The sequence below is a fragment of the Leopardus geoffroyi genome, chromosome D1, assembly GCF_018350155.1.
Source record: "Leopardus geoffroyi isolate Oge1 chromosome D1, O.geoffroyi_Oge1_pat1.0, whole genome shotgun sequence".
Lineage (NCBI taxonomy): Eukaryota > Metazoa > Chordata > Mammalia > Carnivora > Felidae > Leopardus > Leopardus geoffroyi.
Genome location: NC_059329.1, coordinates 102,727,937 through 102,754,088, shown reverse-complemented (window position 1 = coordinate 102,754,088; position 26,152 = coordinate 102,727,937). Strand labels below are relative to the sequence as shown.

The following is a 26,152-nucleotide window of genomic DNA, read 5'->3' as shown; positions in this document are numbered from 1 at the left end:
ATGTTTATTTATTTTTGAGAGAGAGCAAGAGAGAGCAGGGGAGGGGCAGAGAGAGAGGGAGACACTGAATCCAAAGCAGACTCCAGGCTCTGAGCTGTCAGCACAGAGCCCAACGTCGGGCTCGAACTCAGGAACTGTGAGATCATGACCTGAGCTGAAGTCGGATGCTTAACCAACTGAGCCACCCAGGCGCCCCTATCTATAACTGTTTAAAGGTAGTTTCTAGAAAAAGGCAAAATCAAGACTCATAGAGATATAAAATGGACACATGTTAAAGATTTCATTCTTCTCGGGGCGCCTGGGTGGCGCAGTCGGTTAAGCGTCCGACTTCAGCCAGGTCACGATCTCGCGGTCCGTGAGTTTGAGCCCCGCATCAGGCTCTGGGCTGATGGCTCAGAGCCTGGAGCCTGTTTCCGATTCTGTGTCTCCCTCTCTCTCTGCCCCTCCCCCCGTTCATGCTCTGTCTCTCTCTGTCCCCCAAAAATAAATAAAAGTTGAAAAAAAAAATTTAAAAGATTTCATTCTTCTCATTAATCAACGAGGGAACCAGGCAGATATTAGAATCACAGAATCTGAAAACAGACATGTTTATAGATCAAGAGTATTAAATGAATATATAAATAAAGACAAAACTGGTTTTTCCATGGGGTGGGGGAAAGGAAGTCAATTAAACCTCTATTGGACAGAAAGAATTTGCAGGTCTCTAAAAATATTTTGCATGCTATCAGCTACTACAACTTATAGAGTTGTATAATAACTCAAAGACTATGAAAGGCGGATAGCTTGGAAAGGGTTTGCTGACGGTAGACACATTTTTTTCCCCTCCCAAACTGGTAACTACTCTATTAGGTTCTTAAGTCTCCTTTCTGGTTACTCTCTAACAAGCAACCATAAATGTATACTCCGTAGTCTTTAAACACAGGTTCGACCCCCCACTGCCCACGGTGTCTGAAAAGTAATTTTTCCCAACTCCTTTTCAGGTGATCTCCTACACCCCCGTCAATGACGGAGCTGTCACAAAGGAAGATTCTGCTTATCGAAGGGTGGAAGGCGACAGTTCTCCACCCTGAAGACCCTGGAAGCATCCTGAGCCGGGCTGGGCACCATGCCATTTATGTACACATCTGGCTTTGCAAAGACCACAGCTATCAGGAAGCAAGAAAAGCCCTGATGCTGGGGGCGAAAGAAGAGCTTGCAGATAGGAATATAGTACTGGGGAGGAGAAAATTTTATTTCACCTTTCAGGATTCTTCTAGTTGGTCATGAGACAGGGGCGCCCGGGTGGCTTAGTCTGCTAAGCATCTGACTCTTGATTTTGGCTCAGGTCATGATCTCTCAGTGTGTGGGATCGAGTCTCGTGTCCGGCAATGCACTGACAGCACGGAGCCTGCTTGGGATTCTGTCTCTGCCCCTCCCCTGCTCACTCTCTTTCTCTCTCAAAACAAACAAGTATATTTAAAAAAAATCAATGTGCCAAAGAACATACCTTGGGTAGCAAATGTGCTCCCGGGAGTAATAAGTACAAAGGGACTCCACAGTAGGGGTTCCAAGAAAGAATATTTTAAAGATTTTATTTTTAACTAATCTCTACATACAAGGAGAGGCTCAAACTCACAACCCCTGAGATCAAGAGTCACATGCTCCACTGACTGAGCCAGCCAGGTGCCCCTAAGGACAGAATATTTTAAAATCTAAATGTTATTCATTTTTGAAGAGGTTGGTGGGAGAAAAACTCTCTAAAGGCCTGATATACAAGGGAAACCATTTTAGATTTCTTTCTAAGTCCACGTGACTGTATATAAACTTTGTTCAAGCCAAAAGACTTATGGCCCGTCACACATGCATTGTACGTCTGCTTTGTGAATAAGCACCCTAAAGGAAAACCACCTTGTCCTTGAGATATCGCTCAGTGCTCCTGTCTCCTGCCTTCCTTTAGGACAAAACTCGCGATTCCTGCCTCTACACTAATTCTATCATCTTTTGAGCCTTTACAAGATGTAAAACGTTTGTAACCCTGTAAAATCTATTCGTTCTCCAGAACGCTTTCTTCCCTGTGAAGAGCGTGTTTCCCCAGGCAGCTGTCCTAACTTTGGCTCCACTAAAACTTTCTTTTCTGCTTTTAGAGATTCTAAAAGGTGGGTTCATTTGCATCGACAAGTAGTTCATTCGCGTTGTTCAAACATTTTAAAGGAAATGAGGTTTATAGAGAAAAGGTTTCCGCCTTCTCCACACCCAGTTACTTCGTGACCTTCGCTGGAGATAAGCACAGTATTTTGCATCCTTCCGGAGACGTTGTGCACGTATGGAGGCAAATATTATTTTTCCTTTACCTACACAGATTATAACATACTTTTCACGTTGTACCATATTCCGCTTTCTTTCCTTAAAATTTATCTTTAAGAGCCTTCTCTATCAATACACAAACAACTGCCTCATTCTTTTTCTTTGAATTATTTTTCTTTTCTTGGGGGGGGGGGTGCAAGTGGGGGAGAGGGGCAGAAGGAGGGAGAGAGTGGAAATCAAGATTCAACAGACTGAGCCACACAGGCGCCCTGAGATTTTATTTTTTAAAGTGATTCTCCACATCCAATGTGGGGCTCAAACCCACATCCCTGAGATCCAGAGTTGCATGCTCACTGATTCAGCCAGCCAGTGGCCCTCACATGTTTCAGAACAATTTCTACATCCTTTCCATTGAATTATCTTTTCCCATCTCTTTCCATTTTCTACTAGAATCGTTGAATTTTTATTCATTCATAGGTACTCTTTATACAGGAGGGGAACTAACTCTTTGTCTGGAATAAATTGCAAATGAGTTTCCTAGTGTGGCACTTAGATCTTTCATTTCAAAAATGTTGCCTCATTAGAGGCACCTGGATGGCTCAGTCGGTTAAACGCCCGACTTTGACTCAGGTCATGATCTGACACTCGGTGAGTTTGAGCCCCGCATCAGGCTCTGTGCTGACAGCTCAGACCCTGGAGCCTGCTTCAGATTCTGTGCCTCCCTCTGTCTCTGCCCCTGCCCCACACCGCCCCCCACCCCCATCTCTCTCTCTCAAAAATAAACTAAAAAAATTTTTTAAATAATAAAATAAAAAAAATAAAAATGTCGTATCATATTGAAAAAACAGGTACAAGCCACACAGAACACATCTGCCAAATTGATTGTTTCTGAGCCACCAGTCTGCCACTTCTATTTTTAGTCATAAGAAAATAGATGAGCAAACAAAGGGAGGGAGGCTGTAAATAGCACTGACCACAGTCCAGCAGCGATGAGCATGGAACCCGCCATACCCCAGTTCCGGACCAGGGGATGATTCCTGAATACCAGTTACCCCTGATGGCAAAACATCAGTGAAGGGTGATCCATTTGTTGCTATCAAATGGCCCAATTCAGAAAAAATCATGCATGAGGCTGAGGCAATTGGAGGAAGCCTGAAAGCCTAGACCAGGCATAGGAATATCTAGGTTCTAATCCATGACCTGAACAAGCCATTTCCCTTGTCTGGGCCTGTTTTCTTATCCACACGGCGGGATGTGGCACAGAGTGAGGTGGTTAGACAACCCTAGATGACCGCAAGGCTCCCTTCCAGCTCTGGTATCTGGGGGACCTGGGGCTAATTTGAATACCCTGGGACAGCTAAATTCTGGGGGCTGTTCCTTGTTAAGAATAAGAACTTATACATGCACATCACTTTGTAAGAATCAAGGCCCTTTAAGTTAAACCACATGAAGCAGACAAGGCAAAATTTCTCTTCATCATCTTTAACAGGAGGAAATGGGGCCTAAGTAGATACGCAGATAAGAAGCAGGAAATCAGCAGTCTGGGGTTAAGTTCCAGCTTGGGGACCACCTGGCTAGCTCAACTGGTGGAGCAGGTGACTCTTAGTCTCAGGGTCATGAGTTCGAGCCCCATGTTGGGTGTAGAGATTACTTAAAAAAAAAAAAAGAAAAGTTGCAACATAGAGACTGAATAGATGTGTGGCCTTTGGACAGTGACCTAGCTTCAGTTTCCTTACCTATAAAATGGAACAGATCAGGGGCACCTGGCTGGCTGAGTGTGTAGAGAATCGACTCTTGATCTTAAGATCATGTGTTCAAGTCCCACACTGGGCATAGAGTCTACTTAAAAATAAACAGGGGAGCCTGGGTGGCTCAGTTGGTTAAGCATCAGATTCTTGATTTTGGTTCAGGTCATGGTCTCATGGTTCTTGAGTTTGAGGCCCAGGTTGGGCACTGTGCTGATAGCACAGATTCTCTGTCTCCCCCCTGCCCCCCCACCCTCAAATAAATAAACATTTAAAAATAAATAAATAAAGGGAACAGATCAATTATGATAGTGCATGTCAAGCACTTGGCACAATGGCTGTGTTATAAAATGAATGATTATGTCTCCTTTGAATTCCTATGTTGAAGCCTTAACCCTTCTACGTGGCTGTACTTGGAGATGGGGCCTTCAAGGAAGTATTAAGATTTAATGAGATCATAAATGTGGGGCCCTGGTTGGATTAGGGTCCTTATAAAAAGAGACACCAGAGACCTAGTGCCCTCTGCTCTCCCTGAGCACACACACCAAGAAAAGGCCATATGAGGACTGAGAAGTCAGTTGTCTTGCAAGCCAGGAAGAGAGCTCTCACCAGAAATCAAATCCACTGGAACCTTGACCTTGGCCTTCTAGTCTCCAGAATTGTGAGAAAATAGATTTCTTTTCTTTTTTTTTAAATGTTTATTTTTGAGAGAGAGAGAGAGAGAGAGAGAGAGAGAGAGAGGAGCAGAGAGAGAGGGAGACACGGAATCTGAAGCAGGCTCCAGGCTCCGAGCTGTCAGCACAGAGCGTGATGCGGGGCTTGAACCCATGAACTGTGAGGCCATGACCGGAGCTGAAGTCAGACGCTTAACCGACTGAGTCACCCAGGCACCCCAGAAAATAAGTTTCTGTTGTTTATACCACCCAGCCTGTGGTATTTGTTGTGGCAGCCCGAGCTGGCCAAGACAGCCTGGTACATTCAATATACTTCAGTTATTATCGTTGTCATTGTCATCACTATTACCTCTCTTGCTCAGAGTCCCCCTACCAGTGAGTGAGTGGGTGGCTGAGCCAGGCTGAGGAAGCAGGTTCCTTGGCTTGCCAGACTGTCTCCCTGCTCTTGGGCAGGACCCCTCCAGCTCCTCTCCTGGGGCTCTTGCCTTCATGGCTGCCTCTACCCCATGCCCTCCACCTCACCCACAAAGGCAGGACTCACTGGGGTGCAGCCTGGGAGAGAGAGGGGTGTGTGTGTGTGTGTGTGTGTGTGTGCACGTGTGCATGATTCACCCAGAAGGAGGTGTGTGAGGTGACGGGAAGCGGGAATCTCCTCCTCCATCAAAACCGGGGCACTGGGGTGCCTGGGTGGCTCAGTCGGTTAAGCGGCCGACTTTGGCTCAGGTCATGATCTCGCGGTCCGTGAGTTCGAGCCCCGCGTCGGGCTCTGTGCTGACAGCTCGGAGCCTGGAGCCTGTTTCAGATTCTGTGTCTCCCTCTCTCTGACCCTCCCCCATTCATGGTCTGTCTCTGTCTCAAAAATAAATAAAAAAAAAAAGTTAAAAAAAAAAAACAAAACAAAACCGGGGCACCTGGGTGGCTCATTCGATTGGGTGTCCGACTCCAGATTTCAGCTCACATGCTTCCAGGGTTGTGGGATCGAGTCCCCCGAGTTGGGCTCTGTGCTGACAGCATGGAGCCTGCTTATGATTCTCTCTCTCTCTCTCTCTCTCTCTCTCTCTCTCTCTCTCTCCCTCCCTCCCTCCCTTCCCCCCACTTCCTCTGTCCCTCTCCCCCAGCTTGTGTGTGCTAGCATGTGCACATGCATGCACTCTCTCCCTCTCGCTCTCTCAAAAAAAAAAAAAAAAAAAAAAGCAGGAAATTCTCTTCTGCCTTTGGTCCCCTGAGAACTCCTCTGGGCTGGAGGGAAGGCTAGGGGAGTTTCAGATTAACCCTCCCTGCCCCAGACCAGAACCAGCCCAGGCAGGGGGCCTAGAGGAAAACATCTGCTCCTTCCTAACCCACTCCTCCCCTCATAGATGCCCTGAAGGCTCAAAGAGGCTTCTGAACCTTGCAATAGGAACAGATAAAGTGTGTTAGTACCTACAAGGTACCCGTCACCTAACAGTCTCACTTTGTTTCTCAACACACAGGCAAGTCTTACAGTTGGCAGAGTTGAGTCTTGAAAAGTCAGGCCTAGAGGCCCTTCTCCTGCAATCTTTTGCCATCCACACAGACGTGTGTCTCTTCTACTGATGGTAAGGACAGAGTCGGCCTCACCCTGCCCCCATCTCATAGTGCCCAACCCAGGGCCTTGCATGGTACATGCTCAATACATTTTGTAGAATGGAGGAATAAATGCCAATGATTAGATCAAAGAAAAGTCAAAAGGGTTCTCCTATTTGGGAAGATGGTGTGACCATTGCTCTAACAAACGCAAACATCTCTGTTCTTCCAACCCAGCACATTTGCTCCTGGGAAGGCACCCGACATCGTTTTAATATTTATTAGCATTATTTTTACTACTATTAACATTGGTTTATTTATTTATTTATTTAATTTAGTTTAAGTAATCTCTACACCCCACGTGGGGCTCAAACTCATGACCCGAGATCAAGAGTTGCATGCTCTTCTAGCTGAGCCAGCCAGGCGCCCCATACTATCAGCATTGTTATTTAAATATTACTTATTGTCCAAATATCAACTAATTACTTTTTAAGAACATTTTTTAATGTTTACTTTTGAGAGAGAGAGAGAGAGAGAGACAAAGTGCGAGTGGGGGAAGGGCAGAGAGGGAGACATAGAATCCGAAACAGGCTCCAGGCTCTGAGTTGTCAGCACAGAGCCCGACATGGGGCTCGAACTCATGAACCGCGAGATCATGACCTGAGCCGAAGGTGGTTGCTTAACTGACTAAGACACCCAGGTGCCCCTCATTACTCTCTTTTTAAGCTCATTTCTCTTCACATCCACTCTTATTAGCCCTATTTTATAGATGAGGAAATGGAGGCACAAACAGGGTCAGTAGTTAGCTGAAGCGGGGATTCAAACCTGATTGTTTATATCAGATTGTAATTGTCAAAGTTCTTCACTTCCGTGAACTCAGCCTCACAGTGATCCTGGGAAGCAGGTGCGGGTTTCTATGGCTCATCCAAAGCCACAGGGCACAACCCCAGGATCAAGATGTGGAACTAGAACTCAGGTCTCCTTGGGACTGGCTCTGACACACAAAGGCTTGCACTGTGTGAGGATGTGAAGCCCAGGCACCATGTGGGTCTTTCTGCTGTTGGGGGTTTAGGATCCATTCCTGAACAGGGAGCCTGGGCTAATTCATGACTGAATTCAACTGGGGGGTGCAGAAATTCTGCAACAGAGAGGAAGAACCAGTGGACAGAAACTTTCATTCCAGAATATGGGACTGTTTCCTATTGCCCAATGCACTGCCTCTGCCCCTTTGTGGTCCCTCTCCTTGGTACACCCTCATCCCACGTTCTCGCTCTAGCTAACGCCTCATACTCTGCAATTTACCTGGATATTTATATCTTCCAGGAAACCCCTGCCCCTCTCTGAAGCTGGATCAAAAGACAGTCCTCCAGGCTCCCACAGCACCTGATGATTCCTTACATCTTTATGCTTTCCACTGTGTATTAAAAGGGGCTGCATTCTTCCATGCTCCTGGAGAGGAAGAACAAATATTGTTAAAATGTCGATACTACCCAAAGCAATCTACGTATTCAATGCAATCCCTATCAAAATAACACCAGCATTCTTCACAGAGCTAGAATAAATAATCCTAAAATTTGTATGGAACCAGAAAAGACCCCAAATAGCCAAAGCAATCTTGAAAAAGAAAACCAAAGCAGGAGGCATCACAATCCCAGGCTTCAAGCTATACTACAAAGCTGTAACCATCAAGATAGTATGGTACTGGCACAAGAACAGACATTCAGATCAATGGAACAGAATAGAGAACCCAGAAATGGAGCCACAAACGTATGGCTAACCAATCTTTGACAAAGCAGGAAAGAATATCCAATGGAATAAAGACAGTCTCTTTAGCAAGTGGTGCTGGGAAAACTGGACAGCGACATGCAGAAGAATGAACCTGGACCAGTTTCTTACACCATCCACAAAAATAAACTCAAAATGGATGAAAGACCTCAATGTAAGGCAGGAAGCTATCAAAATCCTCGAGGAGAAAGCAGGCGAAAACCTCTTTGATTTTGGCTGCAGCAACTTCTTACTAAACACGTCTCTGGAGGCAAGGGAAACAAAAGCAAAAATGAACTACTGGGACCTCATCAAAATAAAAAGCTTCTGCACAGAGAAGGAAACAATCAGCAAAACTAAAAGGCAACCGACAGAATGGGAGAAGATATTTGCAAATGTATCAGATAAAGGATTAGTATCCAAAATCTATAAGGAACGTATCAAACTCAACACCCCAAAAACAAAGAATCCAGTGAAGAAATGGGCAAAAGACATGAAGACACTTCTCCAAAGAAGACATCCAGATGGCCAACTGACACATGAAAAAATGCTCCACATCACTCATCATCAGGGAAATACAAATCAAAACCACAATGAGATACCACCTCACACCTTTCAGAATGGCTAACATTAACAACTCAGGCAACAACAGATGTTGGCGAGGATTGGGAGAAAGAGGATCTCTTTTGCATTGTTGGTGGGAATGCAGGCTGGTGCAGCTACTCTGGAAAACAGGATGGAGGTTCCTCAAAAAACTAAAAACAGAACTACCCTATGACCCAGCAATTGCACTACTAGGTATTTATCCAAGCGATACAGGTGTGTTGTTTTGAAGGGACACATGCACCCCCATGTTTATAGCAGCACTATCAACAATAGCCAAAGTATGGAAAGAGCCCAAGTGTCCATCAATGGATGAATGGATAAAGAAGATGTGGTACACACACACACACACACACACACACACACACACACAATGGAGTATTCCTCGGCAATCAAAAAGAATGAAATCTTGCCATTTGCAACTACATGGATGGAACTGGAGGGTATTATGCTAAGTGAAATTAGTCAGAGAAAGACAAAAATCATATGACTTCACCCATATGAGGACTTTAAGAGACAAAACAGATGAACAGAAGGGAAGGGAAACAAAAATAATATAAAAACAGGGAGGGGGACAAAATAGAAGAGACTCTTAAATATGAAGAACAAACAGAAGGTTACTAGAGGGGTTTTGGGAGGGGGGATGGGCTAAATGGGTAAGGAGCACTAAGGAATCTACTCCTGAAATCATTGTTGCACTATATACAAATTTGGATGTAAATTTTAAAAAATAAAAAACAAAATTAGAATAAATAAAAATAAATAAATAAAAGGGGCCGCATTCTTTCTCTCTAAATAGCCTGAGAGCTCCTCAAGGGCAGGAACCCCACTTTTTGAAGATTTTATTTGTATTTATTTTATTTTAGAGAGAGAGCAGGGGAGAGGGGCAGAGGGAGAGAATCTTAAGCATGCTCCACGCTCAACATGGAGAACGATACGGGGCAGGATCCCATGACCCTGGGATCCTCACTTGAGCTGAAATCAAGAGTGGGAGCTCAACTGACTGAGCCACCCAGGCGCCCCTTAAGATTTTGTTTCTAAGTAATCTCTATACCCAACATGGGGCTTGAACTCACAACTCCAGGATCAAGAGTCACATGCTTCATGGGCAGAGCCAGCCAGGCGGCCCAAGGACCTCACTTTCTCATCAGGGTATCTCCTGAAGGCTGTGCCTGGCACTCAGTAGTAAATCCTTACTAACAAAGATGAATGACCAGAGGTGGGTTCAAATACCTTTGTATTTGGAGGAAACTGAAACATCTTCCAGTTTCCTATTCATTTCTGGCACATAGAAGATGCCCGGTTAGTTTCTTGAATTGAATTAAACAGAATTAATCATTCTGCAAATACATCCCGCGTCTGAGCGGAGAAGTTACTTGGTGCTAACAGATTTAGATAAAACCATGTGGGATACAGACCTCAGAACTCAAAATATGTGCTCAAAATACGCCGATTTCCTTCCTCACTTGGACTTTTGAAAAAAAGTCGGTGGGCGTGAGGAATAGGTCCTCCTCCCAAGCAGTCCAAATTTACTAGGTGATTCTTCCCCAGATGCTGCTCCGCGCTTGAGGGCTGCTATTTCACGGTGGCCTCAGCCTCGGGCTAAGGGAAGGGTGTCTGCCCTGGCACCGAGGGGTGGAGACCCCAGGCGGAAGGGGGGGAGGGCCCGTTTGTCACGGACCGGTGGTAGTATAGGGAGGCCGAGCGGCCTCCTACTGGAGCCTCGCTCTTGAAGTCCATCTTAGGGCTCCCTCCACCGAACTGTTCCCCAAATCAGCAAAGAGTAGGCCCTCACTAAACATTAAACCTAATCAAGGGCCAAACGAATTGTGAACGCAACCCCAACAGCGCGAGGACTGGGTCCGCCAGCGCCCCCTTGCGGTGCTCTGCACCAAGCCGCCACCTGGGAGAAGCGTCCCCGCGGTCCCATCGGTGAACGGACACCACAAAGGACCCGAGCTGCCAGGGAAGGGGGCCCCTGGAGGGGATGTCGTCCGCGCCACCCCCCACCCATTTTTAGAGACGAACACTGGGCCCAGGGCGGGGAAGTAGCTCGTCCAGAAGGCCCCGGGAATGCGCTCCAGCGGCTCAGGGCGGCGGTCTGACGGCGGAGGCCTCGGGCGACCTGCGACCGGGCTGCGCTGGCACCTCAAGCAGTCCGTGCTGACTCACGGAAAGGGTGTCCCGGCGGCGGCATGGAAGCGCCGGTGGGGATGCCGGGCCACGCGCGACCTCCGGCGGCAGAGCTACAATCTAGGACCCGGATGGACGCACCGGCGCCGCGCCCCCGGGGGCTCGCCGCCCGGTGCACGGCGCCCCCCAGCGGGCACGAGGGACAAGCAACGCCGCGCGCTCCCGGGCCCGCCGCACCCCCGGCCGCGCGCGCGCGCGCGCGCGCGGGTCACGGGAGCCCAGCCCTCCGCGCGGGCAGGCGGGAACCCGAGTCCTCTGCGCTGCGGGGGCGTGGCTGGGGGCGTGGCGCTTGGGGGCGTGGCTGGGGGCGGTGCGCTCCGAGTCCGCTGGCCGGCCGAGGTCCTGTTGCTGCGCTCGGAAGCCCCCGCGCCCGGAAGCCCCCACGCTCGGTCCCGAGATGTCTGCCAGCAAGCGGGTGGCGAAGGTAAGGAGGTCGGGCGACCCCTCTCTCACGGCTCCTCTCGCCTCCCGTGACCTGCTCCTTGCATCCCTCCCCCGGCTTTCCAAGCGCGGTTATTTGTCCCTATTACCGTCGCTTGGCCCGGAGGAGGAGCAGGTCTTCGAGACGGGCAGGAGATGGAGTCTGAGGAAGCGGGGGCGTATGGAGCGGAGCTGTCCCTGGCGCCTTGGGCTGCGCTGGGGATGCGGATGGTTCCTCCCGAATTGGTTTCGGTTTCTTTTCTCCTACAAGAAACTTGTGATAATAATTGCTTGCTTGTCACTGAGGTGCTGGAAAGGTTCCAGGAGCCAGGCGCTCTGCTGGAGTGGAGGGGGTTAGGGACAGAGATAACCAGAACAAGGTCTTTGCCTTGGAGTAGCTCATGCCCCACCCTTAATTGGGTACCTATGTTTCTAGAGTCCCGACCAGTATGGGGTGTTGAGTAGGAATCGGGAACAAAGTTCCCTGGGTATTCTCGGGGGGAAAAGATGCCAAGGCGCAGCTGGCAGGTGTCCCGGAGTAGGTGGTGCGCACTCATTCCTTCTACAAATGTTGTCGAATGCCTGTTATGTGCTGGCTCCTGTTCTAGGAAGTAGGGAAGCAGAGATGAGCAAAAATCGCCCCTCCCTTTGAGCTTTCTTTCCAGTTAGGGACACAATTTGAAATGAGGTCTGGAAGGATGGGAAGGGTCAAATTCCCCAGGATATGGGAAAACCCAGGGTGTTTGAAGGGGTGTAGCCGGGAGGTGGGCACAGGCGGGGAAGGAAGAGAGGTCAGGTGAAATGGGTCTGACATGCCCCAGACTTTGACTCTCTTGGAAGTGCCCTTCCAGTATGCAGAGTGGGAGCAGGGTTAAGGGGGTGAAGAGGGCTGCCTTCTCCTCTCTGCCTTTGAGAGTTAGAGAGTCTCAGGTTGGAACACAGAGTAGGCTCAATCCAGAAGAACTGAAATCCGGAGGTTGGCAACAAAGTGGGGCAAAGGGTCTTTCTAGCCAAGTGGGAAAGAACTAGGAGCCGGTATTTATCACACTGGCACCGCTAAGTGCCTGGGCATTTACGTTAGCTCATCAGATTCTCACAGCAACCCTGTGAGAGAAGCCGTATACCCCCATTTTACAGATGAGGAAGTGGAGGCTCAGAGAGAATAACTCGATTGTCCAGGGTCACCCAGTAAGGAGTGATGGGACTGGGATAGGAGTCCAGGTTGGTAGGGCTCCAACCTGCACACCCTTCCAGTGGCCTCATTACTTTTAGTTTCTATTTCTCTGAGTCAGGTGATTTCCTAATAGGCCTCAAGAAAGAGCTGAGTGTCCTAGGTTGGGTTTCACATCCTCAGGCTTGCAGAATCTTTTGGCAGAACTCATTTATAACAGAAAAGTCCCAAGGGGCACCTGGGTGGCTCAGTTGGTCGAGCATCCAACTTTGGCTCAGGTCACGATCTCGCGGTTCGTGAGTTTGAGCCTGATGTCAGGCTCTTTGCCGACAGCTCAGAGCCCGGATCCTGCTTTGGATTCTGTGTCTCCCTCTCTCTCTGCCCCTCCCCCACTCATGCTCTGTCTCTCTCTGTCTCTCAAAAATAAATAAACACTTAAAAATTAAAGAAAAAAAGAGAAGAAACGAAATGTCCCAAATGATCTCAGTTATAGTAAAGTCAGGAAAGTGTCCATTCCACAGCTTCTCTGTTTGACCTAGAACTTCATTCTTGCCAAAGAGTCGTAGATGATACTGGAGCTAGGACTCATGGTAGCAAATATGGAGTGAAAAATAAATGAGGGGTCAGAAGCGCCTGGGTGGCTCCGTTGGTTAAGCACCTGACTTTGGCTTAGGTCTTAATCTCAGGGCTCGTGAGTTTGAGCCCTATGTCAAGCTCTGTGCTGACAGCTCAGAGCCTGGAGCCTGCTTCAGAGTCTGTATCTCCCTCACTCTCTGCCCCTTCCCCTTGCTGGCACTCTGTCTCACTCTCAAAAATAAGTAAACATTAAAAAAAATTTAATATAATAAGTGAGGGATCAGAGACTCTGTGCAGAAGGCACAAGAAGCAGTTTTTTGTTATGAATAGAGAGTATGGGCTAGCTAAGAGATAGGAGATGGGGCCAGGGTTGTGTTTATGTGTTGGGGGTTCAGAGAAAGTTCACGTGGTCCACAGTATGAAAAGCCCGTCCCAAACTGTGAACTGGTTTTGAGCCACCTTCGTTTATACCACAGTTTCCCAGCCTCGTTACTGTTGACATCTGGGGCTGGCTAATTCTTTGTAAGATGTTTGTCGGCATCCCTGGCCTCAACCCACTAGATGCTGGCATCACTCCCCCAATGTGTGACAACCAGAAATGTTCTAGGGCTGCCTGGTGGCTCAGTCGGTTAAGCGTTCCGACTCTTGATCTCAGCTCAGGTCTTTTTTTTTTTTTTTTTTTTTTGAATTTATTTTTAAGAGAAAGAGAGAGCACAAGTGCACATATGCATGAGCGGGGGAGGGGCAGGAGAGGGGGAGAGAGAGAATCCCAAGCAGGCTCCGCGATGCCAACACAGAGTCTGACCGGGGGCTCCATCCCATGAACCATCAGATCATGGCCCCAACCAAAATCAAGAGTCAGATGCTTAACTGACTGAGCCACCCAGGTGCCCCATCAGCTCAGGTCTTGAGCTCAGAGTCATGAGTTCAAGCCCTGCATTGGGCTCTGCACTGGCTATGAAGCCTCCTTTAAAAAAAAAAAAAAAAAAAGGCCTAGGCATTGCCTAGTGTCCGCTGGGGGTGTGGGGTCAAACGGCCCCCAGTTGACAACCAATGGTTTATACCCATTTGCTGTTCCAGAGGCATATGACCTTGCCCTTGAATGTCTTCTTATCTGTTATTGTTATTGTTTTGTTTTCAAAGAAAAAAAAAAGTCTATTGACCCCCGAAGAGGAGACGGGTTCCTTGGTCGATGTGTTTGAGAAGTTCTGCATGCTGTGGGCACACAGCTTGGAGATTTGTGATGCACAATAGCACATTGAAGGCTCTGGGATGTCCTGCAGTAAAGGAATCTGTTTAGCTTTGTGCTTTCCGATGTACTTGACCGTGGATCGCTTTTCCATCAATAACTATTGAGCTTGCATGGAACACACTGTATCTTTGCTCTGACCAGGCCTCTGCCTTGGTGCCTGTCCCCTTCCCTGCATGGCCTGGCACAGTGGCACCCTCTGCGAAACCTTCCCGCTCCCCTGTCCTCTTCCCTATTATGTGTCCGTACCCATTATTCACATAGTCACATTCACCTTTCTGCCATCACTCCAGCAAAGTTCTCGAGGGCTGGGCCGTTCTTACTCAAGTGTCGCTAGAGGATGCTCCGTAAAGGGCTGTAGGGAGAATCCGCTGATGTCCGGGTATCTGGGCTACCTCTCTAGGGGACGGGGTGAGTCACTCCTTGTCCCCTTGTTTCTCTGCGTGATGTGTTTCTCTGCTGCAGTCTGCCTGAACCGTCCTCCTTCCGCAGGCCTGGTCTGGAGGACTTTGTCTTTGCTGTCCACTCTGAGCACTGTAAGGGCCTGTCGTCATGCCAGACACGCAGTGCATGCTGTGAGAAGGGAGGGAGGGAGAGAGTTAGGACCTTTCAGGAAGACAGCGAGATGACAGAGGTCAGGTGGTATCTTGGTTTCAGGAAGAAAGGCTCTGAAGACAGTTTACTCCCAAGTGGTAACATCTGGAAGCAGCGATCTGCACCTTCCTCCCACCCAGTACCTACAGAGCTTGGTGAGCCTGAAGTAGGATAAGTCACTTAAAGCACATAGCGCTGTGCCTGACACATTCTGAGTGCTCAGTAGTTGAGGGCTCTGACTTCGCCGGTTTCTGCCCCTGAGGGTGTCCTTTTTGAAACTTGGGACAGCTCGCTGCTGGGACAGGGAGGTGGGGGGCTGAAGTAGGGGAGACCGGCAAGCTGCTCACTGATGCATCCCCTGCAGGAGCTGGAGAGTCTCCAGGCAAAGCTTCCCCGGTACCTACGGAACCTGTTCAGCCATGATGCCGATGTCCTGGTGTGGCACGCCCTCCTCCTGCCTGTGAGTGTCCCCGGGGATCATGGCCTTTGATTAGGGTGACAGGGCAGGGAGGCGGAGGACTGGGTGAGAACTTCCCCTGTCGTGGAGTCCTTTTTGTAACTGGAGGTCAGTCGTTGGTAGAGGAGGTCTCTGGATTGATTGCTTCTGAGGTCAGAGCAGACCGATGAAGAGGTTAAAAGATTTTTGGATCTGGTAGGAGAGCCTGTCCTCAAACCCGTAGGACAAGCCCACCCGGTGACAACCCGTCACCAAGCCCACCAAGAAGCTACAACAGACAAACAGCATCAAAAGAAGAAAGAAAAGATCTCTTGGACCTTTGTCGGAGGCTGGGGATAAAGTTCCTGTTCGTAGTTGGTAGAATTTGCTCCTTCAAACCCAAAATGTATTTTGTTTTCTTTTAAAGGTCATATTCCTGGGGTGCCGGGGTGGCTCAGTTGGTTGAGTGTCCGACTCTTGATTTCGGCTCAGGACATGATCTCACGGTTTGTGGGTTTGAGCCTCACACAGGACTCTCTGCTGACAGTGCGGAGCCTGCTTGGGCTTCTCTATCTCTCCCTCTCTCTCTGCCCCTCGTCTACGCACACTCTCTACCTCCAAATAAATAAGTAAATTAAAAAAAAATTAATGTCTTTTTTAATTGATAGTCTTTTTAAAAAATTTTGTTTAATGTGTATTTATTTTTGAGAGAGGGAGAGAGAGCATGAGTGGGGGAGGAGGAGAGAGAGACGGAGACACAGAATCCGAAGCAGCCTCCAGGCTCTGAGCTTCAGCACGGAGCCCGATGCGGGGCTCGAACTCACAAACCACGAGATCATGACCTGAGCCAAAGTTGGATGCTTAACCAACTGAGCCACCCAGGCGTCCCCCAGAAATAAATTTAAAGATCATATTTCAGACAACTATTTCTTTTTTATTCTAGCATAGTTAACCTACAGTGGTATATTAGTTCCAGGTATACAATAATATAACGGTAGGACAACTGTTGTTACATATGACGACATAGATAACTCATCTTTACCATTCTGATTTGTCTCCATTTATTAGATCTCTCTCAGTAAAATCTCCCCCTGAAAATAATATTCTAGTGGACCAATCTGCATGCAGGATTTCTCTTTTATTATTAATAGACTGAAGATCTTTTCTGTGGGAGAGTCATCTATACATCTTTAGTTACATGGACATAAAAATTAAAACAGTGAAACTTGTCATTAGCTCTTTGGAAGATAAAAGAACCATTCATTTGATTATTTAAGATTTGGTCTTTTTACTGACAGTGCAATGGCCTGGATTGTGCCCTCTTCTCTTTCAACTGGCCTGTAGTCCTGAAAAATAGGGAAAGGCTTGACTCGGGGCAACATATGAACCTCGGTCGTGTCCAGTGGGCTGCTAGGTTGAAGCAATCCATTTACCTGGCTTGGAGTGAGGACAGCTGCTCTGGGCCTCAGGGGCCAGAGGAAGAAGGTGCTAGAAGGTGCTCCAGGGACTGATTAGATGCCCCAGGGAGGTTAGCTCTGAGGTGGATGAGAGTAAAGGTGGAGGAGCGGGTGAGAAGGCAGAAGGTGGGCGACAGGGACACCTGGGGGACGTCACATTTCAGAGAATACTGTGAAATCACAGTCGGCAAGACCAAGGTGGGGCGTCTTCTGGTCTGAGCACAATTCCATCGTGTGGAGGGGTGTCTCTGCCCCACCTCCAAGCAATTCTTAGGACACCCAAGCAAGCTGGGTGTCCTACTATTAAAAACAATATTTTTAGGGGCGCCTGGGTGGCTCAGTCGGTTAAGCGTCCGACTTCAGCTCAGGTCACGATCTCACGGTCTGTGAGTTCGAGCCCCGCGTCGGGCTCTGGGCTGATGGCTCGGAGCCTGGAGCCTACCTCCGATTCTGTGTCTCCCTCTGTCTCTGCCCCTCCCCCACTCATGCTCTGTCTCTCTCCGTCTCAAAAATAAATTTAAAAAGTTAAAAAAATAAAAAAAAAATATTTTTAGAATTTTTAAAATGTTTTATTTATTTTTGAGAGAGAGAGAGAGAGACAGAGTATGAGCAGGGGAGGGGCAGAGAGAGAGGGAGACAGAAGCACGGAGCCCGATGCAGGGCTCGAACCTGTGAACCACAAGATCATGACCTGAGCCGAAGTTGGACGCTTCACCAACTGAGCCACCCAGGCGCCCTCCCAAAATCATGTTTTAATGCTTATTTATTTAGAGAGAGGCAGAGAGTGCGAACAGGGGAGGAGCAGAGAGAGAAGGAGAGAGAGAATCCCAAGCAAGTCCCGCACTGCAAGCACAGAGCCCAACTAGGAGCTTGAACCCACCAACCATGAGATCATGACCTGAGCTGAAATCAAGAGTCGGACGCTTAACCAGCTGAGCCACCCAGGCGCCCCTGGATGTCCTGTGTCCTACTATTTAACTCACTTCTGACTCCATCTACCCTGGAGATAGCATTGGATCCCACAGATTAAAGGCTGGGTTCCACATGACTGTCCCTTTTACACACCCTCCCCCTCCTCCCCTCAGATGTCAGTCCCAAGTCCCGGTTGCTTCTGACTGAATGGTTATAAATCAGAGGCTCCCATGACCCCTTCTTCAGGTTCACTTAATTTGCTAGGGCGGCTCACAGAACTCAGAAGCATTTTACTTGCTAGATTGCCAGTGCAAGATGGGGGAAGGGCGCGGGGCTTCCGTGCCCTCTCTGGACACGCCATCTCCCCAAGCCAGCACGCGTTCACCAGCCCAGAAGCTCTCTGAACCCTGCCCTTCTGGGTTTTCACAGAGGCTTTATTACGTAAGCATGATTGATTAAATCTTTGGCCTTTGGTGACTGAACTCTAGCCCTTCTCCCCTCCAACCCTCTAACCCCCTGGTTGGTTCCCCCAACTATAGCCCCCCTCCTTAGGTGCTTCCAAAGCTAGCTCATTAACATAACAAAAGACATTTTTGTCACTGTCAACACTTGGGATTGGGGGACCAAAGGCTGATGCAGAACAGCCAGCTAAGGGGGCCCAGAGGTGCCTGATGAAGCCGTAAAGGAGGAATGGTTGGAGGGCAGGGGAAGGAGAACCCAGACAGGTCTGTGGGATGAGCTGACAGATTGTCCCTTAAAAGCTCAGTCTCGGGGCGCCTGGGTGGCGCAGTCGGTTAAGCGTCCGACTTCAGCCAGGTCACGATCTCGCGGTCCGTGAGTTCGAGCCCCGCGTCGGGCTCTGGGCTGATGGCTCAGAGCCTGGAGCCTGTTTCCGATTCTGTGTCTCCCTCTCTCTCTGCCCCTCCCCTGTTCATGCTCTGTCTCTCTCTGTCCCAAAAATAAATAAACGTTGAAAAAAAAAAATTAAAAAAAAAAAAAAAAAAAAAAAAAAAAAAAGCTCAGTCTCCGTATACACGCTCACCAAGGTGGCCCCACCTGTCACCTCTTATCACGGAAGCTGACAGCGGGATGAGCTTTTGAAAGCTAATAGTAAGAGTTGCCATTCATTACCCACTGTGGACCGAGCCCTGTTTCCAGGGCATTGCCTGAGCAGTCGTACTGAGCCCTCTCAACCGCTCTGTGAGGAAGACTGACATCTTTTTAGGGTTGGGGAAATGGAGGCTGAGGCGGTTGAGTAACTTGTCACACAGAAGGTCACACAGAATAAGGTGGCAGGATACTGACTTTTCTATGATTTACTAATGGCTAAAATAGGATCACTTTTGAGGTTGGAAAAAAAAATTCTAGGGCTCTTAGGATATTGACGCAGAACAAAATAAGTTTATGATTAGCTTCCAATTATCAGTGCTGCCAAAATGACATAATAGTAGTATAATATAATAGTATTAATATAATATATAATATTATAATATAATATAATATAATATAATATAATATAATATATAATAGATGCTGATAGTGGTGAGTTTTCATAATACTTTTATCCAATGGCAGTTTTGTTGAGACTAAAGTTCAATTCTCCACAGCTTCAGCAAAGAAGCCCCCTTCCAGTGAGACAGTTGGCCAACACCTATAAAACACCAACTCTTCTCTAAGCACTTAGCAATGAATTTTTTTTTGCAAAAAAAAAAAAAAAAAAAGAATAAGGTGGCAGAGCTGGAAGAATAGCCGAGTGCTTTTTTTAAGCCCCAAACTCAGGGGCACCTGGGTGGCTCAGTTGGCTAAGTACCTGACTCTTGATCTCAGCTTGGGTCATGATCCCACAGTTGGTGAGATCGAGCCTCACATGGGGGTCTGCGCTGACAGTGGGGAGCCTGCTTGGGATTCTCTCTCTCTCTCCTCTCTCTCTGACGTTCGCTCTCTCTCTCTCTCAAATAAAGTAAACTTAAAAAAAAAATAATGAAAAATAAACCGAAAGCCTAGAAGGAAATCAGACTTTCTCAGCTGACCCTAAGGTATAGTATGAAAGCCCTCGGGGTGGCCCAGCTTCTTCATTTTACAGATGAGGATCCCGATTCCTGGAGGAGCTCAAAACCACATGGTGGGCTTGAGGCAGAGCTGGGGTGGGCTCCCAGGGCCTTCAAGTCCAAGGCTCCTCTGTTAAGACCCAGGAAGCCCAGCATGCAACCCTGCAGACAGGACACATGGACATTCTCCCATCCTTTTCTGAGGCCTCATGCTCGGCTCTGTCTCCACTGCACAGGCCTTGGTCTCTTATCATCAAGAATGAAAAGCTGAGCCATTTTCCTTACCTGCCCTATACAGTTGCCCCATCTCTTATCTCAGACACACCCAAGACCCCTATGGCTCCCCTTTGCCCTCTGCTAACTAAGAGGAGTTCTCTTAAGACTTTGACTGTGGGCTTACATCCATATGTCCTTGTCCTGTCTTCTCAGTAACGAAGGCTCTGAAAGGATCTGGAGCTTTGGAAGCAGCCGGAAGCCCCTGGACTCTGTGCTGGGGTCACCCGAGTTCTGGGGCTCCCCCCTTCTAGGGGTGTAGACTAGTGCTCACATGTGGAGACATAGAGTTGGCAATTCTGGGTTCCCCTCCAGCACTCCACTGGGGCCCTGGGCAAGTTACAAGACATTGAACTTGAGCTTCCTCATCTGAAAATGTAGATGCTAATAGTGGTGAGTTTTCATAATACCTACTGTATTACCTACTGACACACAGATAGTGCTTTCCATGTGCTGTTCTAAGCCCTTAACATAAATTAACTCATTTAGTTCTCACATAAGCTGTATGAAGAAGCCTATTATTGTCATAGGGAAGCACAGAGGTTAAGTTACTTGCCTAAGGTCACACAGCTAGAGTGGCAGAGCCAATATTCATACCGTGGCTCCAAAGTCCATGGAACCCCTGCCCTCCGCTGCATGGACTAATGTTTGTCAAGCTCTTAACACAAGGTGGCACAGAATAGGCACCCAGGAAAGTTTTTCAGGTTGCTCAAAGTCTGGAGGGTCTTCTACTGGCCCCTGGCTACCCCTAACCCCCAGTCACTCCAGCCCCCGAGTTCTTTCTTTCTGTAAAATTTTTTTATTATGGTAAAGTACACAATAACAATATTTACCCTTTTTATGTTTACAGTTCAGGGGCACTAACCCCATTGCATTGTTGTGCAACTGTCCCCATCACCCACCTCCAGAACGTTTTCATCTTCCCCTTCCGAAACTCTGTACCCATGAAACACTGACTCCCCATTCCCTCTCCCCCCGCCCCGCCCCATCACCTGGCATCTCATTTTCTATTTTATGGCTGTGAATCTGACTATTCTGGGTACCTCACGTAAGTGGAGTCATACAGTATTTGTTCTTTTTTCTCTAGCTTGTTTCACTTAGCATAATGTCTTCAAAGTTCATCCATGTTGGGGCACACGTCAGAATTTCATTCCTTTTTAAGGGTGAATAATATTCCATTGTACATGTATGCCACATTTTGTTTCTGCATTCATCCATCAGTGAGTATTTGGGTTGTTAGCATGGATCCCGTGCTAATTCTGTGTTTGGATTTTTTTTTTTAATTTTTTAATCCATTTGAGAGAGACAGAGCATGAGGAGGGGAGGGACAGAGAGGGAGACACAGGTTCCGAAGCAGGCTGCAGGCTCTGAGCTGTCAACAGAGCCCGACTTGGGGCTCGAACCCACGAACCATGAGATCATGACCTGAGCCGAAGTCGGATGCTTAACCGACTGAGCCACCCAGGCGCCCCCTCTATGTTTAGATTTTTGAGGAATTGCCATACGTTTTTCCACAGTGGCTGCACCATTTTACATTCCCAAGCCCCTGACTTCTTATGATCCCCTTATTTTCTCCATTTCGCACCCCCCAGTAATGATTTCTCCCATGCTTCATTCTTCTATTGCATTCTTCTTTTGCAACATGAAGACGTTGAAGCCGAGATGGCCATTTGTGACGTCATGGACGGACCTTGAAGGCATTATGCTAAGTGAAATGAGTCAGGCAGAGAAAGACAAATTCTCTATGAACTCATCTATAGATGGAATTTTTAAAAGTTTATTTATTTATTTGTTTATTTTTTTTAACGTTTATTAATTTTTGAGACAGAGAGAGGCAGAGCATGAACAGGGGAGGGGCAGAGAGAGAGGGAGACACAGAATCCGAAACAGGCTCCAGGTTCCGAGCTGTCAGCACAGAGCCCGACGCGGGGCTCAAACTCACGGACCGTGAGATCATGACCTGAGCCGAAGTCGGACACTTAACTGACCAAGCCACCCAGGCGCCCCTGTTTGTTTGTTTAGAGAGCAGGGGAAGGGCAGAGAGAGAGGGAGAGAGGGAGAGAGAGAGAGAGAGAGAGAGAGAGAATCCCAAGCAGGCTCTGCACTGTCAGCACAGAGCAGGATGCGGGGCTCAAACTCATGAACCATGCAGTCATGACCTGAAGCGAAACCAAGAGTTGGATGCTTAACCGACTGAGCCACCCGGGCGCCCCATCTTTTCTTTTTAATTGTATCTGTGTGAGAAGACGGACGTTCGCTGAGCCCATGGTGGTAGTCATTTTACCATCCACTTACACCATCGTGTTTGTCGATTCTTTTTCAATAGAAATGGACAGAAATTAATTATCCATTGAAAAAAAAAAAGAGCTGAGATAGTCCTAGTCAAATGTGACCCCGTTTTCGAACGAGGAAGCTGAGGCCCAAAGGTGGGAGGTGGCTGGCCCACAGTTGTTGCACAGAAAGAGCCAGGGTGGGACTTTGGTGACTCCCAGGCCAGTGTTCTTTTGTGACTCCACTAATCCGCGGCTCAGTTGCCCAGTGAGTACAGGAGCCACCCGTGTCCGTTCATGGTCCCACCTGGGCGTGCCACAGAGGACTCCTCGGAGTCCGGTGGCGAGGCCGTGAGAGGGGCCACCAGACCAAGGCCCCGGGAGGAAAACAGGCTTTTCAGAGCAGATGTGTGCTGGAACAGAGCTTCACCCCTTCTCTTGCGCAGGAGAAGCCACCCTACAACCTCAAGGCTTTCCACCTGCGCATCAACTTCCCTGAGGACTATCCGTTCAAGCCCCCTACGGTGACATTCACCACCAGGATCTACCACCCCAACGTGGGCCACAACGGAGAGGTTTGCCTGCCCATCATCAGCAAGGAGAACTGGAGTCCTTACACCAAGACCTGCCAAGGTGGGGCTGGGCCTCGCCTAACGGGAGGGTCTGATCCTGGAGGAGAGGTGATGGGACTGATTTTGAATCAGAAAACGCCCCAAAGAGGGGAAATAAAAATGGCGGGTCTCAGCTGAGTCTGTCTTCAGATAGAAGGGATGCATCCTGAGATCCTGGGCCTGCTGACCTGGTCCTGCCTCGGCTTTCTACCTGGGCAGGTGGGACAGAGCAGCGTGGCCACGGGTCTGGGAGGGACGGGCTCTGTTGCTCTGTCTGCGGACCTTGCTGAGGTCTGCTCCTTCGCAGGCTCAGAGCCCTAAATGACAGTTGAGGGGATTGGCCCAGTAATGGTAGTACGTGTGGATTAAATGCTTTCTGCCCTGTGCTAGGAGCTTCACACACCACCTTCATCCAGTCCCCCAGCAGCCCCATACGGAGTGCTCGCATTGCCCATTGCATAGATGAGCACAGTGAGGCCTGTGGTAAGTGAAGCACTGGCCTGTGGTCGTCCCGCTGGCAAGTGGCAGAGCTGGGACTCACAGCCGGGCTTGGCTGACTCTAGACCAGCACTACCCTGCAGAACTTTCTGTAGTGACGGAAATGATCCATGGCTGCCCTGTCCACTTCCCTAGCCTCTGCGACAGGTGGCGATGGAGCACCTGAAGTGTGGTCCTGCGACTGACCTGAATTCCTGATTGCAGTTCATTTTAATTCCTTTCAATTTAGAGATCTGCATGTGGCTAGTGGCTACCATATTGGACAGTGCATTTCTATAGTGTCTGTGAACGTCATCGGTGCGTGAACCAACTCAGGAATTCTTTTTTTTGTTTGTTTTTTTAGTGTTTATTTAAAATTTTTTTTTAACATTTATTCATTTTTGATAGAAACAGAACATGAGTGGGGGAGGGGCAGAGAGAGAGGGAGACACAGAATCTGAAGCAGGCTCCAGGCTCTGAGCTGTCAGCACAGAGCCCGACGTGGGGCTCGAACCCACGAACCGTGAGATCACAACCAGAGCCGAAGTTGGACGGTTAACCAACTGAGCCACTCAGGTGCCCCTGGACCAGCTCAGGAGTTCTTAGCCTTAGAAACAAGGTCCCGGGGGGCGGGGCACGGTGGGGAGGAGGAGTGGTCCTTGGGTGAGCTTCAGGGGGTCTGTGCAGCACTCTTAACTTAGAACTGCATGTTGGCACGTATTCACACGTGCATGTGCCTCGAGAGATAGCCCACCGCCTTCTCCTGGTTCCCAGAGCCATCCGTGAAAGGTTAGGAGCCACGGGGCAATAGCACTTTACAGTCTGGAGCCTCTGAACCCCTTTTCCCAAATAAAAGTTGATTTATTTGGAATCCTTTTAAAAATTTTTTTTTTAACGTTTATTTATTTTTGAGACAGAGAGAGAGCATGAACGGGGGAGGGTTAGAGAGAGGGAGACACAGAATCTGAAACAGGCTCCAGGCTCCGAGCTGTCAGCCCAGAGCCCAACGCGGGGCTCGAACTCACGGACCGCGAGATCGTGACCTGAGCCGAAGTTGGACGCCCAACCGACTGAGCCACCCAGGCACCCCTTGGAATTCTTTTTTAAAAAATTTTTTTTATTTCATTTATTTTGAGAGAGAAAGAGAGCAAGCAGAGGAGAGGCAGAGAGAGAGGGAGAGAGAGAATCCCAAGCGGGCGACGTACTGTCAGCGTGGAGCCCGACTTAGGGCTATTTGGAATCTTAATATCAAACAGAAGAACAGGGCGGCTCTTGTTGGAAACAGAAACCCCATTTATCTCATTGACCCCCACGATGAGACGTTTCTATGAAGCCATGGAACATGGTTTGAAAAGCACTGACCTAGCCAGACAGGGCTTTGGGCACCATCAGTGAGGAATGAGGGGCTTTTAACTTGGTTGTAATGTCATCATCCTAAGAAATCGACCTCCTTGGGGTCCCCCACGGACTGAGCGTGGAGGTGCCAGGGGATCTGGGAGGGGGCTGCCATCGCCTCCTTCCCAGGATTTTTCTCTCCGTCCTGATGTCCTGACCTGGCTTCTCTCCCCAGTCTTGGAGGCCCTCAACGTGCTGGTGAACAGACCAGACCTGGGGCAGCCGGTCCGGTTGGAGCTCGCAGACCTACTGAAGCAAGATCCGGAGCTGTTCCACAGGGAGGCCAGGGAGTTCACCCTCAAGTATGGAGTCGACCGGCCCTCCTAACTGGTTCTGACCCCTCTCTTTGCCGGATCCTCTCTGTGTGACGGGCGGACATTTCATGGAAGCTGTGGGGGGCTGGGGCAGGGGGGAGGGGTGCGGCTGGAGCCTCCTCTCATTTGTTCCATGTTTTCCTTCTTAAGTAGCTAGTCATTAGCCTGTGTGTGTGTGTGTGTGTGTGTGTGTGTGTGTGTGTGGCATGGACCCATTCCCACGTTCACCTGGCCACAGTGTGCTTTTCCTGCTCTTTCTCTGCCCCAGAGGCAGACGAGTTCACGTTTGTGCAATTACAGGCCAGCTCTCCAGGGCTCCGTGGTCTCACAGACACACGTCGCCTTCAGGCCAGCTGGTAGGAAGTGAGCCTAGAGCCGCCTCGCATCCCCCTAGGGCCCAGGCAGAGGGGCAGAGGGGATGTGAGGAGTATGGAGGGGGGGCAGGGCACTTGGAGAGAATCATATTTACACTTGAGTGATTTGTTTATTGAGTATTTGAAGTCAGCCAGACTGCTAATAGGTACTTCATTTCTAGATTTATGCGCGAAACCTTTCCTTTTCCCCTGATGAATCATGAAGTGAAGAATCTAATCTCTATCCAGAAATCTGACTATGTGGTTTTTTTTATAGTGTGATATTTTTTAATGTTTATTTTTGAGAGGCGGGGAGGGGCAGAGGGAGAAGGTGACAGAGATCTGAGGCTCTATGCTGACAGCAGAGAGCCTGAAGTGGGGCTTTGAACTCACAAACTGTGACATCGTGACCTGGCCCGAAGTCAGGCGCTTAACTGACTGAGCCGCCCAGGCGTCCCTCAGGCGTCCCTGACTATATGGTTTGTGTTTTTAAAATTTCTTTAATTTAGGGGCGCCTGGGTGGCGCAGTCGGTTAAGCGTCTGACTTCAGCCAGGTCACGATCTTGCCGTCCGTGAGTTCGAGCCCCGCGTCGGGCTCTGGGCTGATGGCTCAGAGCCTGGAGCCTGTTTCCGATTCTGTGTCTCCCTCTCTCTCTGCCCCTCCCCCATTCATGCTGTGTCTCTCTCTGTCCCAAAAATAAATAAACGTTGAAAAAAAAAATTAAAAAAAAAAAATTTCTTTAATTTGAGACAGAGAGAGGGTGAGAGAGAGAACGGAGGAGGTGCAGA

At 48.7% G+C, this 26,152-nt stretch overlaps 1 protein-coding gene across 4 annotated transcripts; it reads left to right on the top strand.

The window, feature by feature from the left end:
- The first annotated feature begins 10,687 nt into the window (after positions 1-10,687).
- UBE2L6 (ubiquitin conjugating enzyme E2 L6) lies at positions 10,688-25,615 on the top strand. 4 transcript variants are annotated; one of them, XM_045485277.1, is made up of 6 exons: positions 11,096-11,231; positions 14,118-14,127; positions 14,881-14,972; positions 15,182-15,277; positions 22,660-22,846; positions 24,872-25,615. In XM_045485277.1, the coding sequence occupies exons 1-6, from the start codon at positions 11,205-11,207 to the stop codon at positions 25,021-25,023; spliced, it is 564 nt and encodes a 187-aa protein (XP_045341233.1). In that variant the 5' UTR covers positions 11,096-11,204; the 3' UTR covers positions 25,024-25,615. The 4 variants fall into 4 exon arrangements, with proteins under 4 accessions (XP_045341232.1, XP_045341236.1, XP_045341233.1 ...); XM_045485276.1 differs by lacking the exon at positions 14,118-14,127 and having other exon boundaries at positions 10,688-11,231; XM_045485278.1 differs by lacking the exons at positions 14,118-14,127; positions 14,881-14,972 and having other exon boundaries at positions 11,099-11,231.
- The last annotated feature ends 537 nt before the right edge of the window (positions 25,616-26,152 follow it).

Coding starts and splice junctions, on each gene's coding strand:
- UBE2L6 (XM_045485276.1), top strand. CDS start 10,688: ATGCGCTCCAGCGGCTCAGGGCGGCGGTCTGACGGCGGAGGCCTCGGG. Junction 11,232..14,880: donor CCAGCAAGCGGGTGGCGAAG/GTAAGGAGGTCG, acceptor TCTTGGTTTCAG/GAAGAAAGGCTCTGAAGACA. Junction 15,278..22,659: donor GGCACGCCCTCCTCCTGCCT/GTGAGTGTCCCC, acceptor TCTCTTGCGCAG/GAGAAGCCACCCTACAACCT.